The following is a 20,447-nucleotide window of genomic DNA, read 5'->3' on the forward strand; positions in this document are numbered from 1 at the left end:
CCAGTACTTGGGAGGCTGAGACAGGAGGATCGAGCTGACAGTCTTAGCTACTTAGTGAGGCCCTCTGCAACTTAGTGAGACCCTGTTTCAAAATAAAGAATGAAAAATAGGGTTGGGGGTGTAGCTCAGAGGTAGAATGCCTCTGGATTCTATCCCCATACCACACACACACACAAAAGATAATACAGACTGGGGTGGGGAGTGGGGCCTCCATGGCCACTGAGACTGAACCAAGGAGGCTGAATCTCCTTCCGTGCTTACTCACTCTTACATTCACAGAGGAGGAGCCATTTATTTTCGCTTTTCCTACAATAAATTCTCTATGTATGAGAAAAGAGTATTTCAACTGTGGTGTGGGCGTGGACACCTACAATCCTAGCTGCACCTCTGGAGGCTGAGGCCGGAAGGACAAGCCAGCTCAAGGTCAGCCTGGGCCACTCAGACCACATCAACGAAACAAGTCACAAGAGCCGGGGTGTAGCTCAGGAGGAAAGCACTTGCCTAGCGCGAGCTAGGTTCCTAGCTGTGTGTGTGAGTGTCCCTGGTTCCATAGGGACACTCACGCACGCACACACACACACACACACACACACCACTTTACCTTAATGACAGTAAAGTGATAAATAACAAGACCCACAAGCCTTACCATGGGTGGTGCCCAGTAACAGCTCAGGGGCCAGGTAGTCTGGAGTTCCTAGAATTCTCCCATCATCCGCTGGGGCTGCCCCTCTTCTCACACTCTTTGGGGTTCGGTATGAAGTTCCTGGCTTGACCTGATTTGGGGTCTGCTTATTCAAAAAGGGTTCAAGAGACAACACGTGTCTTAGTTCCTTTCACAATGAATAGGAGCACTGAAACCAAAAACGCTAGGTCACGGGCTGGTAGGCACTGAAGATCCACACAGGCAAAGCCTTGATCGGGGATTTGAAAATGGACGCATAACTAGTTATAATTATGACAGTCCACATATGTAATGAAGTTTAATAGCTTAGGTAATAAGTTATTTGATAGTTTATATCAATTATTCCAATAAGATCTAGATATACAAAAAAAGGGAAAAATATACAACTTTTTTTTTTTGCTGTCCTGGGGATGGAACCCAGGGGCATTCTAACTTCGAGCTACACCCCCAGCCCTATTTTTTATTCTTTATTTGGAAACAGGGTTGCACTGAGTTGCAAACCGCCTAAGTAGCTGCGGCTATCTGAGAACCGTGGTCCTCCCAACTCAGCCTCCCAAATGCTGGGATTACAAGCATGCGCCACCACACCTGGCCCCAAGAAAAACTTTTGATAGTATGGATTAATAGAAAGCTTAAGAATAGCCACTGAGAGCCGGGCATGGTGGCACATGCCTGTAATCCCAGTTACTCAAGAGGCTGAGGCAGGAGGATCACAAGTTTGAGGTCACCCTTGGCAATTTAGTAAGATAATTTTTTGTTTCAAAATAAAAACTAAAAAGGGCTGAGGTGGAGCTCAGTTATATGAGTATTTGCTTAGTATGTGCACGGCCCTGGGTTCAATCCCCAGAACCAAGGGACAAATAAACTAAAAAAAATAAACATTACTACCAATAACCTTACCTTTCTGCATGAAAACTTCCAATAATCCATAGATTCTCAATAAGAACAAAACTATGTAATTAATATCATATAGTCTGAGAGGCAAACATCTGTCCTAATAGTTTATTTTTCTGAACTCCACAGAACAAAGTATTGAGAAGTTATGATTTACCTGATACGGCACAGAGAACCTTCCTTTCTGAGTGGGGGTTATGGCCATAGGGTATGAGCCACTGTGAACACAGGCGCCGTCCACTGCATCGAGAGAAGTAATACTCATCTTGGTTGGTTCTGAGTTACTGGATACGTTAATATGGCTGTTAAAACTCCGAAAAGCTACAGCATTTCTTTTAGAAAGGGTTGTTTTCAGCACCTCTGAAGAAGGAGCTAACATTTTTTGGTTACTGTCTTGGATGGCAGTGTTCTCATCTTTTGGCTGGGTACTTTCTTGGCAGTTTGGTGATTCAGTAAGTGGACTGTCAACATTTGATTCTTCGAAAGAGGATTCTTTGATGCTTTTATCAGGATCTAAGGACTGCCGCTCTAATGAACTTTCCATTATAGAAATTCCAGGAAAAGATGAATCTGAGTCTAAACACATGCCTTCAGGAGCTCTGTCATTATCAGAACACAGAAAATCCGGACTTAGGCAGTCCTTATTAGTCTTTTCGCAGACTTCGTCTAGTTCACACATAAGGTTTTTTGCTATTACTGGTATAGCCGATTTTTCTGATGTTTGTTGTTTATCAGTAAAATAATCGGCAATGTTCTCCTTATTGGCATAGTCATTTAGCTGGCTGCTACTTACCGACAGCTTGAGATCCTGGACCTCAGTAGTTAAGCCTGAACGTTGATTCGCATAACAACCTATCCTTTCGTCACTACGCTTATACTCTACACAAGTTTTTTTATTTTGTATGATTTGCTGACAAGGACTAGAGTCGACCAACTCAAAGTTTCTCTTTAAACTTCTTTTCCCCAGGTGTTCTTCGGACACAGCACTAGAACGCACAGCCCACGGACCTGACTCGCGGGAACCGGCCTGCCTCACCTCGGTGGCCACAATTACGTTATCTGCATCCAGTTCTCTAGCTTCCCAAGAGATCTCTCCAGAGAAGAATTTCTTAGCAAACTTTACAGAAGAGCTTGCCGTGGCGGGAATGGCGCTGCTGTCCTGAATGGGAGAAAGGGCTAACTCCAGATCCTTCTTACAGAAACTTCTGGTCTCGATGGCATTTGTAGATTTTGCACATAATTTTTCAACGGTATTCCAACTCATCATTGTAGACCCCAAAGCTTCGTCACTTTCCTAAAAGGGGGAAAACACTTCTTTAGTTTTATCCGGCTGAGAGTCTTTGGTCTTCTAATTTCTGCCCACCTAGGTGGGACCAACGATCCCATAAACCAGGTGCCACCCTGTTCTACTTTCAAATGGAACAACAAAGAAAAACAAGAATAGAGAACTGGAAAACAAAATAAAGAATGACGAGCTTTTACAAATTATTTTGAATAAAACACTGGTCTAAAACTTGTTATCCTCTAATACTTATGTTGATAATAAAGGACACGTTATTTATTTATTTATTTTATTTTTATTTTTTGGTGGTACTGGTGTTCCTGGAAGCCCTTCTACCTCCAGGCTACACTCCCAGACCTATTTATATATATATATTTTTTTTTTATTTGGAAACAGGGTCTCCTAAGCCAGCGCACGTGGCTGGCTTCGAACCTGCGCGATCCTCCCGTCTCTGCCTCCCAAGTGCAGGGATTACAAGCGTGCGCCACCACTCCCGGCCAGGACACGTTATTAAACAGAGCAAATTACTAGGCAGCACCTTCCAGCATGTTTGGGGGTAAACTTGCAGGTATGGATGATTGTTTTGAACTGCAAAATAAAGTGTTTAAATTCTAAGTCAGTGCCAGGTATGGTGGCACCGACCTATAATCCTAGTGGCTGAGACAAGAGGATCGCAGGTTTGCGGCCAGCCTAAATATTTAGTGAGGCTCTCACCAATTTAGTGAGAACCCGTTTCTAAATAAAAAATAAAATAGTGTGGGGGCCGGGCGTGGTGGCGCACGCTTGTAATCCCCGCGCTTGGGAGGCTAAGACAGGAGGATCGCACAGGTTCGAAGCCAGCCTCAGCTACTTAGTGAGGCTCTCAGCAACTTAGCGAGACCCTGTTTCCAAATAAAATATAAAAAAATAGGTCTGGGAGTATAGCCCAGAGGTAGAAAGCCTCTGAGTTCCACCCCCAGTACCACCAAAAAGAAAAAAAATAAATAAATAAATAAAATAAAATAGTGTGGGGACGTAGCCCTATGGTAGAAGGCCCGTGGGTTCCATCCCTAGTACTACATACACACCAAAAAAAAAAGAAAATCTAGTCAATGAAAATCACAGGCCAGGTACTGTAAACACGTCACTTCACGTGAGTAATAAAACCAGAAGGAGCAGGAATTCAAATCCACTGTCAGCAAGACGAACTGATGATGCACTGAGAACAAATTGTTTTTCTCAAAAACTGTTTGAATTCTGACTTTACTCAGGTACTCACATGTACTTAGAGCTTTGTATATAACAGTACAAATTAGTGCATGGTGACCAAGATTTTTACAAGATTACTCAATAAGTGTGAGCCTTCCGTACACTCAGTGCTTATTTTTGACGTGCAAATATCAAAACTTTAATAACTACCACCAACATATGTAGTTTGTTTATTTATTTATTTATTTATTTATTTTTATTTTTGGTGGTACTGGGGGTGGAACCCAGAGGCTTTCTACATCCAGGCTATACTCCCAGACCCGTTTTACATTTTATTTGGAAACAGGGTCTCACTAAGTTGCTGAGAGCCTCACTAAGTAGCTGAGGCTGGCTTCGAACCTGCGCGATCCTCCTGTCTCAGCCTCCCAAGCGCAGGGATTACAAGCGTGCGCCACCATGCCAGGCAATATGTAGTTTAATATAGACGAGTACTTAGTCACAAGAAAAAACATTTGTAAATGAAAATTCACTGATCTGCAAGGGCAGAAAATGATGAATTTGGGGCTTAGTACAAGGTTATCAGAGGGTCCCTCCTGGTATCCTTCCTTATATCATAATTTGAGAAGCATGGTTATAATCCAATCATTGCTTTGTATATCGTGAAATAGTACACAGGATGCTTTTCAGAACACTAAAGTGCTGAAGTAGTGGTACCAGCAATAGAAGTCTGTTTATACTACAGCATATATGATCTATCACGAGACCATACAGAAGAAAAGAGATTACAGTCTTGCCTTATCTAGAAGTTACTATTAAGCTGGGTGTGGTTCTTGGGAGGCTGAGATAGGAGGAGCGCAGGTTTGTGGCCAGCCTCAGCAACTTAGTGAGAAAAATAAAATAGGGCTGGTGGTGTAACTCAGAGGTAGAATGCCCTGGAATTCCACCCCCCCCTACACACACATACAAAAAGTTAATTTGATCTTATAAAATAAAAAAATCCAACAATGAAGAAAGTAAGATTACCATGAATTTGAATAAACAGGAAATATAATCCAGTTTATCAAATGGAAGTTTTAGTCTAAGGTATGATTATCTTATGAGCATTCTATGAAGGAGACCTTACTATAATTTTACATTTTAGTTCTTACTATCTTTAGCACATCCGTGTCCTGTGTCAAACACATCTTAAGACATCTCTTAACCAAAAGGTGTCTTAGGGATGGGTTAGGATGGTTCGCTCTTTCTACCTGACCTCCCTCCTGTCTATGCTGTCTTGCCTTTATCAATATTTTTTCAAAAAGTTAAAACAGAATACATGCCGGGCGTGGTGGCGCACGCTTGTAATCCCCGCGCTTGGGAGGCTGAGACAGGAGGATCGAACGGGTTCGAAGTCAGCCTCAGCTACTTAGTGAGGCTCTCAGCAACCTAGTGAGACCCTCTTTCCAAATAAAATATTTTTAAAAAAAGGTCTGGGAGTATAGCCCGGAGGCAGAAAGCCTCTGGGTTCCACCCCCAGTACCACCAAAAAAAAGTAAAATTAAAAATAAATAAGTAAATAAATAAAACAGAATACATAAATTAAGTACAACAATTTTAAATAAGTCCATTTGGTAAGTATTCTCCTCAAAAAAAAAAAAAATATATATATATATTTTTTTTTCTTTTCTTTTTAGTGGTACTGGGGTTCCTGGAAACCCTTCTACCTCTGGCTACACTCCCAGACACCTATTTTTTATATTTTTATTTGGAAACAGGGCTTCTTAAGCCAGCACGGCTGGCTTTGAACCTGCGTGATCCTCCTGTCTCTGCCTCCCAAGCGCAGGGATGACAAGCGTGCGCCACCACACCTGGCCAGAATAGATATTTTAAAGACACACCCATATTACTTTTGTATTATAAAAGCTATTTCTGAAGTTACCATTCCATTAAATGAGAAACTGGTGAGAATCAGCATAGACAAAGGTAGAAGTTTCAAAATGATATCGGTTAAAACATACACACAGGAAAAAAATTCAACAAGCTAATATCTGTATCATGGTAGGGAATTCAAAAGAAAAGTCTACCTCAATGCCTAGAAGCATTTTCACCAGTTTATTATAACTACTTATTATATTTCAAGAGTAATTACCCCACTGAATGAGAAATGAAAATTTTCAAAAGAACCTGACAGAATTCCCAGGAAAAATAATTTTTGATAAAATCCTGACTGCCATTCATGGACAATTTCATTTCCATATTGGAGTTATATAGAAAGGTATAGTGTTTCTATTATTAACTTGACATACATAATTATTATTATTTTTTGTGTGTGTGGTACTGGGGATGAAACCCAGGGGCACTCTACCTCCGAGCCTCACCCGCACCCCTTTTTTTATTCTTTATTTTGAAGTAAGGTCTCACTAAGTTGCAGAGGGTCTTACTAAATGGCTGAGGCTGGCTGTGAACCTGCGATCTTCCTGTCTCAGCCTCCCGAGTACTGGGATTACAAGCGTGCGACACCATGACCGGCTCACAATTGCTTTTGAAGAAAAAAAATTTCTCTCTAACCTGGCAATCCTTTTCCCATTTGGGGCTGCTGTGGCATTCTGACTCCGCACTGGACATGAAGGTGTGGGACTGACTGCTGGCACTAGACGTAGCCAGCCTCTTCCTTGACTGGAGCAGATTTGGAGTCAGACATTTCACAGGAACTCCTGGGTGGGAGGCAAGTGTTTCAAGACCTGTAAGGAAAAGGAAACACCAAGCTTGTGTCTCAGCTCCATACTGAGCCTGAATCTTCACAGGTAACTGTAATATGTAAGGCACATCAGAACTACTTCATGGTAAACACTATCCAGTCCATAAAGATGGCTGTAGGTGTATCTGGCATGATGCTTGTGTTTACACTCAGAAATTGCTACAAATTTCTGTAGCAAACTGTTTTCAAAGTTAGAACAAGACAAAAATCTCTGTAACATGTTTTTTGTGGGGGGGTTGGGGGGGCACTAGGGATTGAACTCCAGGGCCATTCTACCTCTGAGTTATATTCCCAGCCCTATTTTATTTTTGATAGTAGCTGAGGCTGGTCTCGAACCTGCAATCCTACTGTCTCAGCCTCCCAAGTACTGGGATAACAGATTCTTTTTTTCTTTCTTTCCTTCCTTCCTCTCTCTCTCTCTCTCTTTCTTTCTCCTCCTCCTTCTCCTTCTCCTCCTTCTTTAGTTTGAACTCAGGGGCCTTCTAACTTCAAACTACACCCCCGACCCTTTTTATGTTTGTTTTTACTTTTCCTGGTACTAGGAATTTTACCTCCAAGCTATACCCGCAGCCCTATTTTTATTCTTTATTTGGAAACAGGGTCTCACTGAGTTGCAAACGGCCTCACTAAGGAGCTGAGCTGTCCGCAAACCGTGATCCTCCTATCTCAGCCTCCCAAATGCTGGGATTACAAGTGTGCGCCACCACACCCGGACATATTTTATATTTTGAAATAGGGTCTCTCACCAAGTTGCTAAGGTCCTTGCTAAATTGCTGAAGCGGTCTAGAACCTGTAATCCTCCTGTCTCAGACTTCTAAGTACTTAGATTATAGGCATGTGCCACACCCCTTCTTTTTCAAAATTTTGAAACAGGGTCTCACTAGGTTTCTGAGAGTCTTGTTAAATTGCTGAGGCTGTACTGAAACTTGCAATCTTCTTGTGTCAACTTCCCAAGTACTGGATTACAGGTGAGTGCCACCGCACCTGGCTTTTATCTTCTTTATATAAAATTTCCAGAATCCAGGTGTGGTGGCACATGTCTGTAGTCCCAGTATTTGGGAGGCTGAGACAGAAGGATCACAAATTTGAAGTCAGCCTCAGCAACTTATTGAGACTTCGTTTTAAAATAAAAAAATTAAAAGGGCTGGGGATGCAGCTCAGAAGTAGATGCCCCTGGATTAAATCCCTAGTACCAGAAAAAAAAAAAAAAAAAAAGATTTCCATAGACCCAGTTAGTAAAATTTACTAATATTGTAGGTAATTGAAGCCTATCTCATTAGCTAGATGTTTTATTCTGTCAAGTTAAAAATCTACCACAATCCCTGTTTCCCTGTTACAAGTGGAATTTACATAGTGAAGTAGAGGAAAACCTCAGAGGGTTTAAGTATTTGCATTTTTTGTTGTTGTTGTTGTTGTTTTGAAGCACTGGGGAAGGAACCCGGGGGCATTCTACCTCTGAACTATACCCCAGCTCTATTTTTCCTTCTTTATTCTGAAACAGGGTCTCACTAAGTTGCAGAGAGCCTAAGTAGCCGAGGTTGGCCTCGAACCTGCAATCTTCCTATCTTAGCCTCCCAAGTACTGGGATTACAAACATGCGACACCACACCTGGCTGCATTTTCAATTATTAAACTAATATTAGAAAATTGAAAATATTTTTATTGTTTAAAGGATACATTTAATGGAGTAAAGCATATTTTCTCTTATACTCACATGATTTTAGTTGTTTGCTAGAATATGGAGTAGTCTCTTTTTGATCTATCGACATAGGACAAATTGATCCTTGAGAAAGCTGTGATGTTTCAGATAAATGGATCGAAAGGATATCTATAGAGTCTTGATTTTTATCTGCAACTGGTGTGAACTATTAAAAAGAGAAAATTAAAACAAAGGCTGATTTATCTTCACAAAACCACCAAAGTATATAAACGGTTATACTATCTAAGTAGACAAACTATCAAAGTAACGTCAGCTCATATTTGATATTTAAATCTATTTTTTTTTTTCCAGTACTGGGGATGGAACCCAGGGGCATTTTAACTCTGAGCTACACGTCCAGCCCTAATTTTTATTCTTTATTTTGAAACAGGGTCTGAGTTGCAGAGGGTCTCACTAAGAAGCTGAGGCTGGCCGTGAACCATGAGCCTCCTGTCTCAGCCTCCCGAATGCTGGGATTATACATGTGCGCCACCATGTCTAGCTATTTTGATTTTTTTTTTTTTTTTTTTTTTGGTGGTACTGGGGTTCCTGGAAGCCCTTCTGCCTCCGGGCTACACCCCCTGACCTGTTTTTACATTTTTATTTGGAAACAGGGTCTCCTAAGCCAGCGCGCGCGGCTGGCTTCGAACCTGCGCGATCCTCCTGTCTCTGCCTCCCAAGCGCGGGGATTACAAGCGTGCGCCACCACGCCCGGCTATTTTGATATTTTTAAAGAAAACGTTAAATTTTATATGGTAGTCATAGAAGAATAAATTACGTAAGGTTTTTTTTCCTTATCAAGTACTTACAAATCCCAAAGAACTGATAAGAGATAACACTTGTCCTGGAGTTCTTGAATAATCTTGTTTAGGTTTAGCCATTGAGGGTGTTGTAAGTATATCCATCATATTGATATCTACATAGACGAAGGAAAAAGTATATGAATTTCTTTAAAGCCTTCAAATGTCATTGGCTAAGAATCATTTGTTCTGAACTCTGCTCTTATTATTAATATTATTATTATTATTTTTAGTGGTACCAGGGATGGAACCCAGAGGCATTCTACCACCCAACTACACCCCCAGCCCTAGTGTGTTTTCTGTTGTTGTTGTTTTCTTTTTTTGGTGGTACTGGGGATGAAACCCTCTACCTCCGGGCTACACTCCCAGACCTATTTTTTATATTTTATTTGGAAACAGGGTCTCTTAAGCCAGCGAGGCTGGCTTGAACCTGTGTGATACTCCCATCTCTGCCTCAAGTGTGGGGATTATAAGCGTGCACCACCATACCCGGTTACTTTTTATTTTTTAATTAATTAATTTATTTTTTTTAATTTTTTTCTTTTGCGGTATTGGTTGATGGAATCGAGGGGCATTCTACCTCTGAGCTACACCCCCTGCCCTATTTCTTATTCTTTCTTTTAAAACAGGGTTTCGTTGAGTTGCAAAGGACCTCACTAAGTATCTGAGGCTGGCCGCAAACTGTGATCATACTATCTCAGCCTCCCAAATGCTGGGATTACAGGTGTGTGCCATCACGCCCGGCGTGGATTTTTTTTTTTATAGTAGTCTTATTAACTGAGTTATTAGCTGCAACCTCAACTCCCCTCTCCCACTTTTCATCTGTAATAGAATAAAGATACCGTTACATTTTTCTGGCTTAATTTAGAATAAATGACTATTAATTTTATTTAGTGTAAAGAAAAGAAAAGAAAGTACAAAGAAGACAGTATAAGTTAATAATACATAGTCTCTAAAATTTGTTACTTAAAAAAGGCACTTACCTGCTATATTTCTTACCTCTGTTCAAAGCCACTTTGGAGAGGCCAAAATCTGTCAGTTTAATATGACCCTCATTAGAAATAAGCATGTTGTCTGGTTTCAAATCCCTGCACATACAAAAGGCACAGTAGATAATTTTAAAAAGGGCATTTTTAGCTGGGTGTGATGGCATATGCCTATAATCACAGTTTTTGGGGACTGAAATAGGAGGATTGAAGGTTCAAGGCCAGCCTCAGTAGCTTAGTGAGATTCTCAGCAACTTTGCAAGACCCTATTTCAAAATAAAAAATAAAAAGGGCTGAGGGTATAGCTAGGCTGTAAAATGCCCCTGGGTTCAGCCCTCAGTACTCCCTCAACCCCCCCCCCAAAAAAAAGGCTAGTTTTGATGTTAGAATGTCCAGAGGGGCTAAGAGAAGGACAAGGTTATAGAGGAAACAATTTTATTTCTTCTAAAATAAAGGCATTCATTAGTGGCTTCTAAAAATGTAGAACGTGCCAGGCATGGTGGCGCACGCTTGTAATCCCAGTACTTGGGAAGCTGAGACAGGAGGATCGTAGGTTTGCTGCCAACCTCAGCTATTTACTTAGTGAGGACTTCAAAACTTAGTGGACTCTCTTTCAAAATAAAGAAAATAAAACAGGGTTGGGGGTGTGGTTCAGAGGTAGAATGACCTTGGTTTCATCCCCAGTGCTGCAAAAAATTTTTTTAAAATGTAGAAAGCAACTCTTAAAAGTGAAACATCATTTTGGAGATATATACTATATATATAATATATGTATTACATATACATACATAGCATTATATATATACTCACTCATATATATATTTACTTTTATCGGTACTAGGGATTGAACCCAAGGGCATTCAACCTCCAAGCTACACCTCTAGCCTTATTTTTTATTCTTTATTTTGAAACAGGGTCTCACTAAGTTGCAGAGGACCTCACTAAGTAGCTTGGACTGGCCGTGAACCTGTGATCCTCCTGTCTCAGCCTCCCAAGTACTGGGATTATAGGCGTGCATCAATATGCCCGGCCTTTTTATATATATATATTTGAATCTACAAAAATGTTAAATGATTTAATACTTGATTGTCTTTGCATTATTTACTAGATATTCTACTAACATAAATTACTTTGTTAGATAAAATCAACCTCAATCCGGGTAAAAATTACATTTATTTCTTTGAAGGAAGGTAAGACTACTCTCTAACAGAGCAGAATAACTCTGCCTTTCTTTGCACAGAAAAAAAACTGTAAATTAGGACTACAAGATATAGCACTTTTGTATAATGGTAGGAATGAAAAACTCGTCAGTATATTCCACACTAAAATGCTATGTTCATGATCAAAAGAACATATTTTAAAAACATGAGATAAGAGTTAATGAAATTTATAAACTCACACAAGTTGTTGCTTAATCTGGAAAGTTATCGATAACCTGAAAATACGGGCACATGGTTACTACAAATATCTGAGATTTAAACGTTTTTTTTTTCTTTTTGAGATAAGCTTTGCTATGTTGCCCAGGCTGGTCTTGAATTTTGCAAATCCTCCTGCCTCAGCTTCAAGAATCTAACATTTAACACAAAATTTGATTCCTTGTGTTTTTGTTGGTTTTTTTGTGTGTGTGTGTGAGTCTGGGGGTGGAACCCAGGGGCATGTGTCCTCCAAGCTACGCCTCCTGCCCTATTTTTTTTTATTCTTTATTTTGAAACCGGGTCTCACTGAGTTGCAGAGGGACTCACTAAGTAGCTGAGGCTGTCCGCGAACCGCGATCCTCCAGTCTCAGCCTCCTGAGTGCTGGGATTACAAGCGTGCGCCACCACGCCCGGCTGTATTCCTTGTGTTTTTAGTAATAGTTGGCGAGGAGTCCCGTTACCTGTGGATGATCCCGTGTCTGTGGAGGTAGTCTAGTGCCAATGCTACTTCAGAAATATATTTCACAGCCATCTCTTCATCAAAATACCCATATATGTGCAGCAGAGACTTGACATCCCCGCCAATAAGATACTCCATTACCTGTCAAAAAGGAATTCAATATTGTGAAATAAAAACAAAATCATTACTTAAAATACGGTCTTTGAAGCCGGGCGTGGTGGCGCACGCTTGTAATCCCCGCGCTTGGGAGGCGGAGACAGGAGGATCGCGCAGGTTCGAAGCCAGCCGGGCTGGCGTAAGAGACCCTGTTTCAAAAATATAAAATAGGTCTGGGAGTGTAGCCCGGAGGTAGAAGGGCTTCCAGGAACCCTAGTACCACCAAAAAAAAAAAAAAATACGGTCTTTGGGCCTTATAGTTACATATTTTTGCATGGTACTATAGCAAAACACATTTTGTCCTTTTTTGGGAGCAGTGTTTGGGATTGAACACAAGGTCTCCCACGTGCTCGGCACATGCCCCACCACTGAGCGACATTCCCAGCCCTCCAAATGCATTTGCTTGCCACCACTGCTCATGTTAACAGAGTTTTTAATTAAAATTAAACTCAGAGTTGAGCGTGCTGACGCACACTTGTAATCCCTGTACTTGGGAGGCTGAGACAGGAGGATCGCAGGTTAGCAGACATATCAGCTCCTTAATGAGGCCCTCTGCAACTTAGGGAGACCCTGTTTCAAAATAAAGACTAAAAAATAGGGCTGGGGGTGTAGCTTGGAGGGAGAATGCCTCAGGGTTCTATTCCCAGTTTCAAAAAAAAAAATTAATCTAGTGATTCTTCTTTTTGTGAGTATGTGGTACTGGGGATTGAACCCAGGAGTGTTCTTCCAAGCTACACCCCCAGCCATGTGTATGTGTATATATATATATATATATATATATATATATATATATATACACACGTATATATACATACACACACACACACACACACACACACACACACACACACATATATTTTTTCATTTTGAAACATGGTCTTGCTAGGTTGGCCAGTGGCTCACTAATTGAGGTTGTCCTCGAACCTGTGATCTTCTGCCTCCACCTCTCAAGTACTGGGATTATGGGTGTGCAGCACCAAGCCCAGCCTTAGAATGCCTTCCTTTCTTCTAGATTCACCAATTATTAGCATTTGCCACATTTGGTTTTTTTTCTTTATATATGTCTATTAATTTTTAGCATCTATACAATACAGACTATTTGCAGATTATAAAGTAATATATAATCAACATAAGTATTACTTATAACATGTATGTGTATTTCTCAGATAAATCATTTAACTTAAAAATTCCTGGCAACAATAGCAAAATGTGCATTTTTTTTTTTTATTTTGGTAACCGAGGATTAAACTCAGGAGTATTCTACTTCTAAGCTACACATCCCAGCCCTATTTTATATTTTTTATATTTGCAGTACTGGGGATGGAACCCAAGGGCACTCTACCTCTGAGCTACACCCCCAGCCCTACTTTTTATTCATTATTTTGAAACAGGGTCTCACTGAGTTGCAAAGAGCCTCACTAAGTAGCTAAGGCTGTCTTCGAACTGTGATCCTCCTGTCTCAGCCTCCCTAATGCTAGGATTAAAAGCGTGCACCACCATGCCCGGCTTATTTATTTATTATTATTATTTGTGTGTGTGTGTGTGGTACTGGGGATGGAACCCAGGGGCTTTCTACCTCCGGGCTATACTCCCAGACCTATTTTATATTTTATTTGGAAACAGGGTCTCACTAAGTTGCTGAGAACCTCACTAAGTAGCTGAGGCTGGCTTCGAACCTGCATGATCCTCCTGACTCACCCTCCCAAGCGCTGGGATTACAAATGTGCGCCACCACGCCCAGCTTTATTTATTTTTTGAAACGGTCTCACTAAGTTGCTGAGGCTGGCCTTAAGCCTGCAATCTTTCTGTCTCAGCCTCGCAAATACTGGGATTACAGGCAGGCATGTACTATCATGTCTAATTATAGTTTTTTTGCATTAATTATAATTTTTATTTTTTTGAGATGCTAATGTTTCCCAGGCTGGTCTCAAACTCTTGGGTTCAAGAGATCCTTCTACCTCAACCTCCCATTTAGATGGAACTATAGGTAAACAGCACTGCACTCAGCTGATGTGTAATTTAAAAATTTTTGCTAAAGTCAGGCATAGTGGTGCAGACTTGTAATCCCAGTGGGTGGAAGGCTGAGACTAATGCATCACAGGTTCGAGGCCAGAGCACAGTAACTTAGCAGAACCTGTGTCACAATAAAAAGGGCTGGGTACGCAGTAGACTCCCCCTAGGTCAAGCCCGGTGTGGTGGCACACACTTCTAATTCCAGTACTTGGGAGGCTGAGACAGGAGGATTACAGGCTCAAGATCAGCCTCAGCAACCTAGTGAAGCCCTCTGTAACTTAGTGAGACCCTGTTTCAAAATAAAAAATAAAATAGGACTGAGGGTGCAGCTCAGTGCCCCCAGTTCAATATTCAGTACCACCCAAACACACACACACACACACACACACACACACACACACACACAGAGACAGAGGAATGTCCCTGGGTTCAATCCTCAGTATTCTTCCAATTTTTTTTTTTTGGCTGAATTATTCAAGAATAAATTTGAAAAGAATATGATCTGCTACCACTAAATTCTTTATCAAGAATCTTCCAATAAGATATCCTTATGTTGGGGTGGGAATAGGGTAAGGGCTAATTGGGTGATGTGCGCATGTATGTCTCCACCATCTTGGATCCCATTAAGATGGATGACTACGCCGGGCGTGGTGACGCACGCCTATAATCCCCGCGTTTGGGAGGCAGAGACAGGAGCATCGCACAGGTTCGAAAGCCAGCCGCGCTGGCTTAAGAGACCCTGTTTCCAAATAAAAAAGTATAAAAATAGGTCTGGGAGTGTAGCCTGGAGGTAGAAGGGCTTCCAGGAACCCCAGTACCACACACACAAAAAAAAAGATGTATGACTACAGTGCACCAATAAAAATTTTAAAAAGATATGCTCGTGTAACTTCAGTGCAGTAACATTCAAAAACCTTAAATCCAACATAACGCTATTATCTAATATACAGTCCATATTCCAACTTCTCTGACCATCTCAATGTTGTCCTTTATAGTACCTCTCCTCACGCTGCTACCCGCCAGTCCCAGACCAGGACCATGCGTGGTATGTAGCTGTTAGAGCTTTTTAGTGTCCTTTTATCTGGGGTAATTGTTAAGCCTCTTTTGTAGGTGAAAAAGTCACAATACAAACACTTTTGAAGAGAGCAGGCTCATTTACTGAGGTCCTTTAATTTCAGGTTATTTCCTCATGATCTGATTTGGGTTAGGTATTTTTGGCAGTAATAAAGCAAAGTGATGCTGAGTCCTTTTCAGTGACTTCCACCTAACGAGCTAGACACCTCATGTCTAAGCAGATTCAGAGCGCGGCTAGAGATTCTTCTTTCTCTGTGTGGCGCTGGGGACTGAACAGGGCCTTGTGCATCCTAGGAAGGATGCGACCGCTGAGCTGCATCCCCGGCTCCCGCACTCCTAATCTGATCTCAGCTAGTGCTGATGCTCTTTCTCTGTGGATCACATTTTGAGCATCAAGGATCTAACCAAGTGATGAGGTTAGGTAAATAAAATAAGGTCTAGTATGCAATTTCAGGAACAAATAATAATAGAGCTATACATGGAACTCAGAGGTAGAGTTTGCCTAGCACGTGCAAGGCCCCAGGTTCCATCCCCAGCACCGCAAAAATTATGAAGAGCCGGGTGTGATGGTACATGCCTGTATAATCCCAGTACTTGGGAGGCTGAGACAGGAGGATTGTAGGTTCAAGACCACCCTCAGCAATGTCGTGAGCCTCTCAACAACTTAGCGAGACCTTCAAAATGAAAAATATAAAAAGTGCCTAGGGTGTAGCTCAGAGGTAAAATGCCTCTGGGTTCAATTTCTAGTACCACAAAAATAAACAAATAAATAAATAAATAAAAGTAAAAATATTGTAAAAAGTAAAAAAAAATAAAAGTAAAAATATTGTAGTAAAAATAAATAAAAGTAAAAATATTGTAGTAAAAAAAGTAAAAAAAATAAAAAAATAAAAGTAAAAATATTGTAGTAAAAAAAAATAAAAATTTACTTATTCCATTAATTCTAAGACATAAGCATTTTAGGACATGGCCAATATCTATCAAGTTGAGGAATTTCATTCAAGTCCTTTTTTTTTTTCTTTTTTGTGGTACTGGGGATGGGACCCAGGCGTATTCTACCTCCGAACTACACCCCCGGCCCCATTTTTTATTCTTTTATTTTGAAACAAGGTCTCACTACATTGCGGAGGGCCTCGCTAAGTAGCTGAGGCTGGCTGTGAACCGCGATCCTCCAGTCACAGCCTCCACCATGCCTGCCTTCTGAGCCCATTCCTTAACACAAATCTCTCTCTGTGTCTCTATGTATGTGCACACACACATATACAGACATCCTATGGAGGTTTTTACCTTTGGTGAGCTCTAGTCAATGCAACAGATAACTTGGCCAAGACCCGAAAGTTAAGTGATTGGCAGAGCTGGGATCAAATGCAGGTATGCTTAACCCAAGATTTTTGTGCTCTTACATCACTGATGGCTTTTGCAGAGAAAATGGGCAATTCTTGACTCACCAAGTAGACATTGCTTGCTGACTGCAGCGAGTAATACAAGTGGACAATGAAAGGACTCTTGCTCAGTGCTAGGGCATCTCTCTCAGCCTGGACCTGATGAGTCATATTTTTATTGATCATATCTGCTTTTTTGACAACCTAGAACAGAAAACATGATGACAAATGAATTGATTTTGTTATTACACAGTGTTCTCAGGTTTCCACGTGGCCAACATTAAAAAAAACAGCGAGAAAAAGCATGTGAATGTCCTTTGGGACTCACACGCCATCAGGAAGCTGGGACAGAAAAATAGCTAGAATGGTAAAACAAATGAGAAGAAAACATTATCAAGACAGACCTGCTCATCGTGGTATCAAGTGGAAAAGCATCACATCCATTTGGAAAGGGAAAAATATTGAATAAATTCTCCCTGTCGGGTGTGGTGGCGCACGCTTGTAATCCCTGCTCTTGGGAGGCGGAGACAGGAGGATGGAGGCGGAGACAGGAGGATCGCGCTGGTTTGGAGCCAGCCTTGCTGGCTTAAGAGACCCTGTTTCCACATAAAAAGTATAAAATAGGTCTGGGAGTGTAGCCTGGAGATAGAAGGGCTTCCAGGAACCCCAGTACCACCAAAAAAAAAAAAAAAAAAAAAAAAAAGATAAATAAATGCTCCCTGACTGATCTATATATTTGCAGTAGGTAATTTCTGTTTTGCTGTGTGTGTGTGTGTGTGTGTGTGTGTGTATGTATGGGGGGGTACTGGGGATTGAACCCAGGGTCATTCTACCTCTGAGCTCCACACCCAGCCCGACTTTTTATTCTTTTTATTTTGAAACAGGGTCTCATAAGTTGCAGAGGGCCTCTCTCAGTAGCTGAGGCAGGCTGCAAACCTGCGATCTTTCTATCTCAGCCTCCCAAGTACTGGGATTACAAGCGTGCACCACCACGCCCACTGTTCTGGTCTTTTATAACAAAAGTACAAGATAGTAATGTTTCTAATAAGCTCCCATATGACCAGGAATCTGGCTGGGCATGACATAATAGCACTCTCTCTATATATACACACACATAACCATCAAAGAATCAAAAATTAAATACATATGAACATATACAAATATATGTACGTATATACACACACACGTGGCTAGGAAGAGAATCAAAAGAGTGAAAGTTTGTTTGCGTCACTTAACATGAATAATTAGAATTTCTGAAACTGTCCGATACTGTCTTATGGCAAACAACTTATCACACTCTTAAGTTTCGAGGTAATTGGCAGAGAAACAAAACTATAATCTACACTAAATTTGGAGCACTAAACTGAATAGTCAGATCAATTCTCAATACCGCTGAAGGAGCAGAAAGCATTCCTTAGAGTATTTAATGAATTCTTTAATACATGATACAGCCCTGCCTTACTTTCTTTCCTTAAGAATACTGAGAGAAGTTGATTATTAAAGTGGGCAGTGATAAACAGAAGCAAGTTACAGCGAGTCGGGTTTCTAGGAAAGGAAAGAGATGATGCTGGTGCTGTTAAAGGAGAGAGGGAATACAGAAGTCCGCTGTTTCGGCAGTTAGGTGGGAAGATTACTAAGTATAATCTGGAGACAAGTGCTGGCAATTCCCTTGGCACTGCTTAACAGGAAGCTGAGATTGCACTGAAGTCTGCGGGAGTCCCCTCTTCTGTCACTCGGTGCTGAAAGGTGTTCCATCTGCAACTTTGACAATGGATGAGAACCAAGAGTGGACAGAAGCTTCAAATATGTCGAACGTTTTTAGGACGACATACACTGCTGCAAGGACGAAAGGACTGATGTAGAACATACTTCAACTTGCTCCTTAAATAAAGTACATTCTAGATCTCACAATGGAAAGTTTGGAAGAGGAAAAACAAAGTTTGTTTAAGGACATCTTCTGTGGTACAAGCAGATCAAATTTTAATCTATATCAAACACATAGAATTAAAATATAATCTGGAAGTGACTATTACAAACTTGGAAATTCCAAACAATCCTGGTAAAGGCTAAATTAGTAGAAAGTATGCAGAAGATATATATATATATATATATATATATATATATATATATATATACACAAAAAAAAAAAACAGGGAGAGTCTGGAGTGGTGGCACACGCCTTGCACTTGGGAGGCTGAGACAGGAGGATCGCGCAGGTTCGAAGCCAGCCTCAGCTACTTAGTGAGGCTCTCAGCAACTTAGTGAGATCCTGTTTCCAAATAATATATAAAAATAGGTCTGGGAGTACAGCCCAGAGGTAGAAAGCCTCTGGGTTCCATCCCCAGTACCACCACCAAAAAAAAAAAAAAAAAAAAAAAAAAAAAGGAAACAGTAACATGTAAAAATTAACAGACTTATCAAAATAATACAGCTTCCTTCTGGCTAGAGTCAAAGCTGAAATCAGTGCCTACAAGCTAATCACTCTTCCCCGATAGAAAAACTTTAGCGATTCTGTATGTCAAAGCGAAAAGACAAGGAAAGACACCAACGACTTAAAAGTATTGGTACTTATAAACGTGAGTCAGGTCTGGGTTGGAGATGAAACGCGGCTGTGGCTTTAAGCACTAACCACTTAGGTCAAGACCCTGCATCCTCAGCCTCGGTTTCCTCCTTCGCTAGCACTGGCCAGGGCGAAGGAAGTCAAGCCTTGCTACTGGGCAGTGGCTCCTAGGACAGGAGCGATGGGCAGGGCAGAGGACTTAACCTGATCGCTGGCATCAGCCCAGAGAAGTCAGCTCGCAAGTCTCTGCAGGCGTCAGCCAAGTTGCTCCAGCGGCCTCAAGTCAGAGGACGGAAAAGACGCCGAGAGCGGACCTTCGCCCTTTCTTCAGTCGGTCCAGACGCCTTACCTTCACTGCATACAGCTTGCTGCCTTTCTGCCCCAGATACACTTTCCCGAAGGCGCCCCGGCTGATGGGCTTCACGATGGTGAATTCTTCAATGGAGGGAGCCCTGGGCACCGCGATCGTATTCACGCACTGCCCTGCCGCCGCGCTCGCTCCATTCTCCTCGCCCTCCGCGGTGGGCTCCATCGCGGGGCAGCGCGGGGCGAGGACAGCGGCCGGCCAGCGGCCCAGGCCCTTCCCAGCCGCACTCCCGCCAAGCAGGTTCAAAGTGAGGCTCCGCCCACGCACCGCGCTGCCGTGACGTCACCGCGCCGCGGCGTCGCGCTTGGCCACGCCCCCACCGCCTCCTTTAAATAGATGCGGGAGCGCGCGGGGGCGTGGGAACGCCCGCACTCTCCTTCCGGCTGCGGGTTTAGCCGAGGCGGACCCTGGGCTCTGTTGACGTTTGATTTTTTGTTTTTGCGATACTGGGGGATGGAATCCAGGGGCAGTATTCTACCTCCGAGCTACACCCCCAGCCCTATTTTTTCTTTATTTTTGAAACGGGGTCTCATTGAGTTGCAAAGGGCCTCACCAAGTAGTGGAGGCTGTCTACAAACCGGGATCCTCCTGTCCCAGCCCCCCTAAGGCTGGGATTACAAGCGTGCGCCACCACGCCCTGCTTTCATCACTTTTTACGAAGGCGGAGGCACAAACGGCTCTTGGGCGCCAAAAATTAAAAAATACAATAAAAAAAAAAAGAGGAACAACTGGGACCTAAATCCGAGGCAGGG

The 20,447-nt window shown here is 41.9% G+C and overlaps 1 protein-coding gene across 5 annotated transcripts in view; it reads right to left on the minus strand.

Moving 5' to 3' along the window:
* The window catches only part of MASTL (microtubule associated serine/threonine kinase like), a gene marked incomplete at both ends in the record, with an annotated part of 30,001 nt that extends 10,141 nt beyond the window's left edge, over nucleotides 1–19,860 (minus strand). For 2 of the 5 annotated variants that reach the window (XM_080717103.1, XM_080717102.1), the window contains 9 exons: nucleotides 647–785; nucleotides 1,734–2,870; nucleotides 6,594–6,766; nucleotides 8,498–8,648; nucleotides 9,292–9,398; nucleotides 10,282–10,370; nucleotides 12,145–12,284; nucleotides 16,835–16,972; nucleotides 19,678–19,797. In XM_080717103.1, coding sequence (XP_080573229.1) covers nucleotides 647–785; nucleotides 1,734–2,870; nucleotides 6,594–6,766; nucleotides 8,498–8,648; nucleotides 9,292–9,398; nucleotides 10,282–10,370; nucleotides 12,145–12,284; nucleotides 16,835–16,954 — 2,056 coding nt within the window. Of the gene's footprint in view, nucleotides 1–637; nucleotides 789–1,733; nucleotides 2,871–6,593; nucleotides 6,767–8,497; nucleotides 8,649–9,291; nucleotides 9,399–10,281; nucleotides 10,371–12,144; nucleotides 12,285–16,834; nucleotides 16,973–19,677 lie in introns of all 5 variants that reach the window. The other 3 variants (XM_080717100.1, XM_080717099.1, XM_080717101.1) reach the window with 3 other exon arrangements.
* Between the last annotated feature and the right edge of the window lie 587 nt (nucleotides 19,861–20,447).

The sequence above is a fragment of the Muscardinus avellanarius genome, assembly GCF_963383645.1.
Source record: "Muscardinus avellanarius genome assembly, chromosome: 20".
NCBI classification, from domain to species: domain Eukaryota; kingdom Metazoa; phylum Chordata; class Mammalia; order Rodentia; family Gliridae; genus Muscardinus; species Muscardinus avellanarius.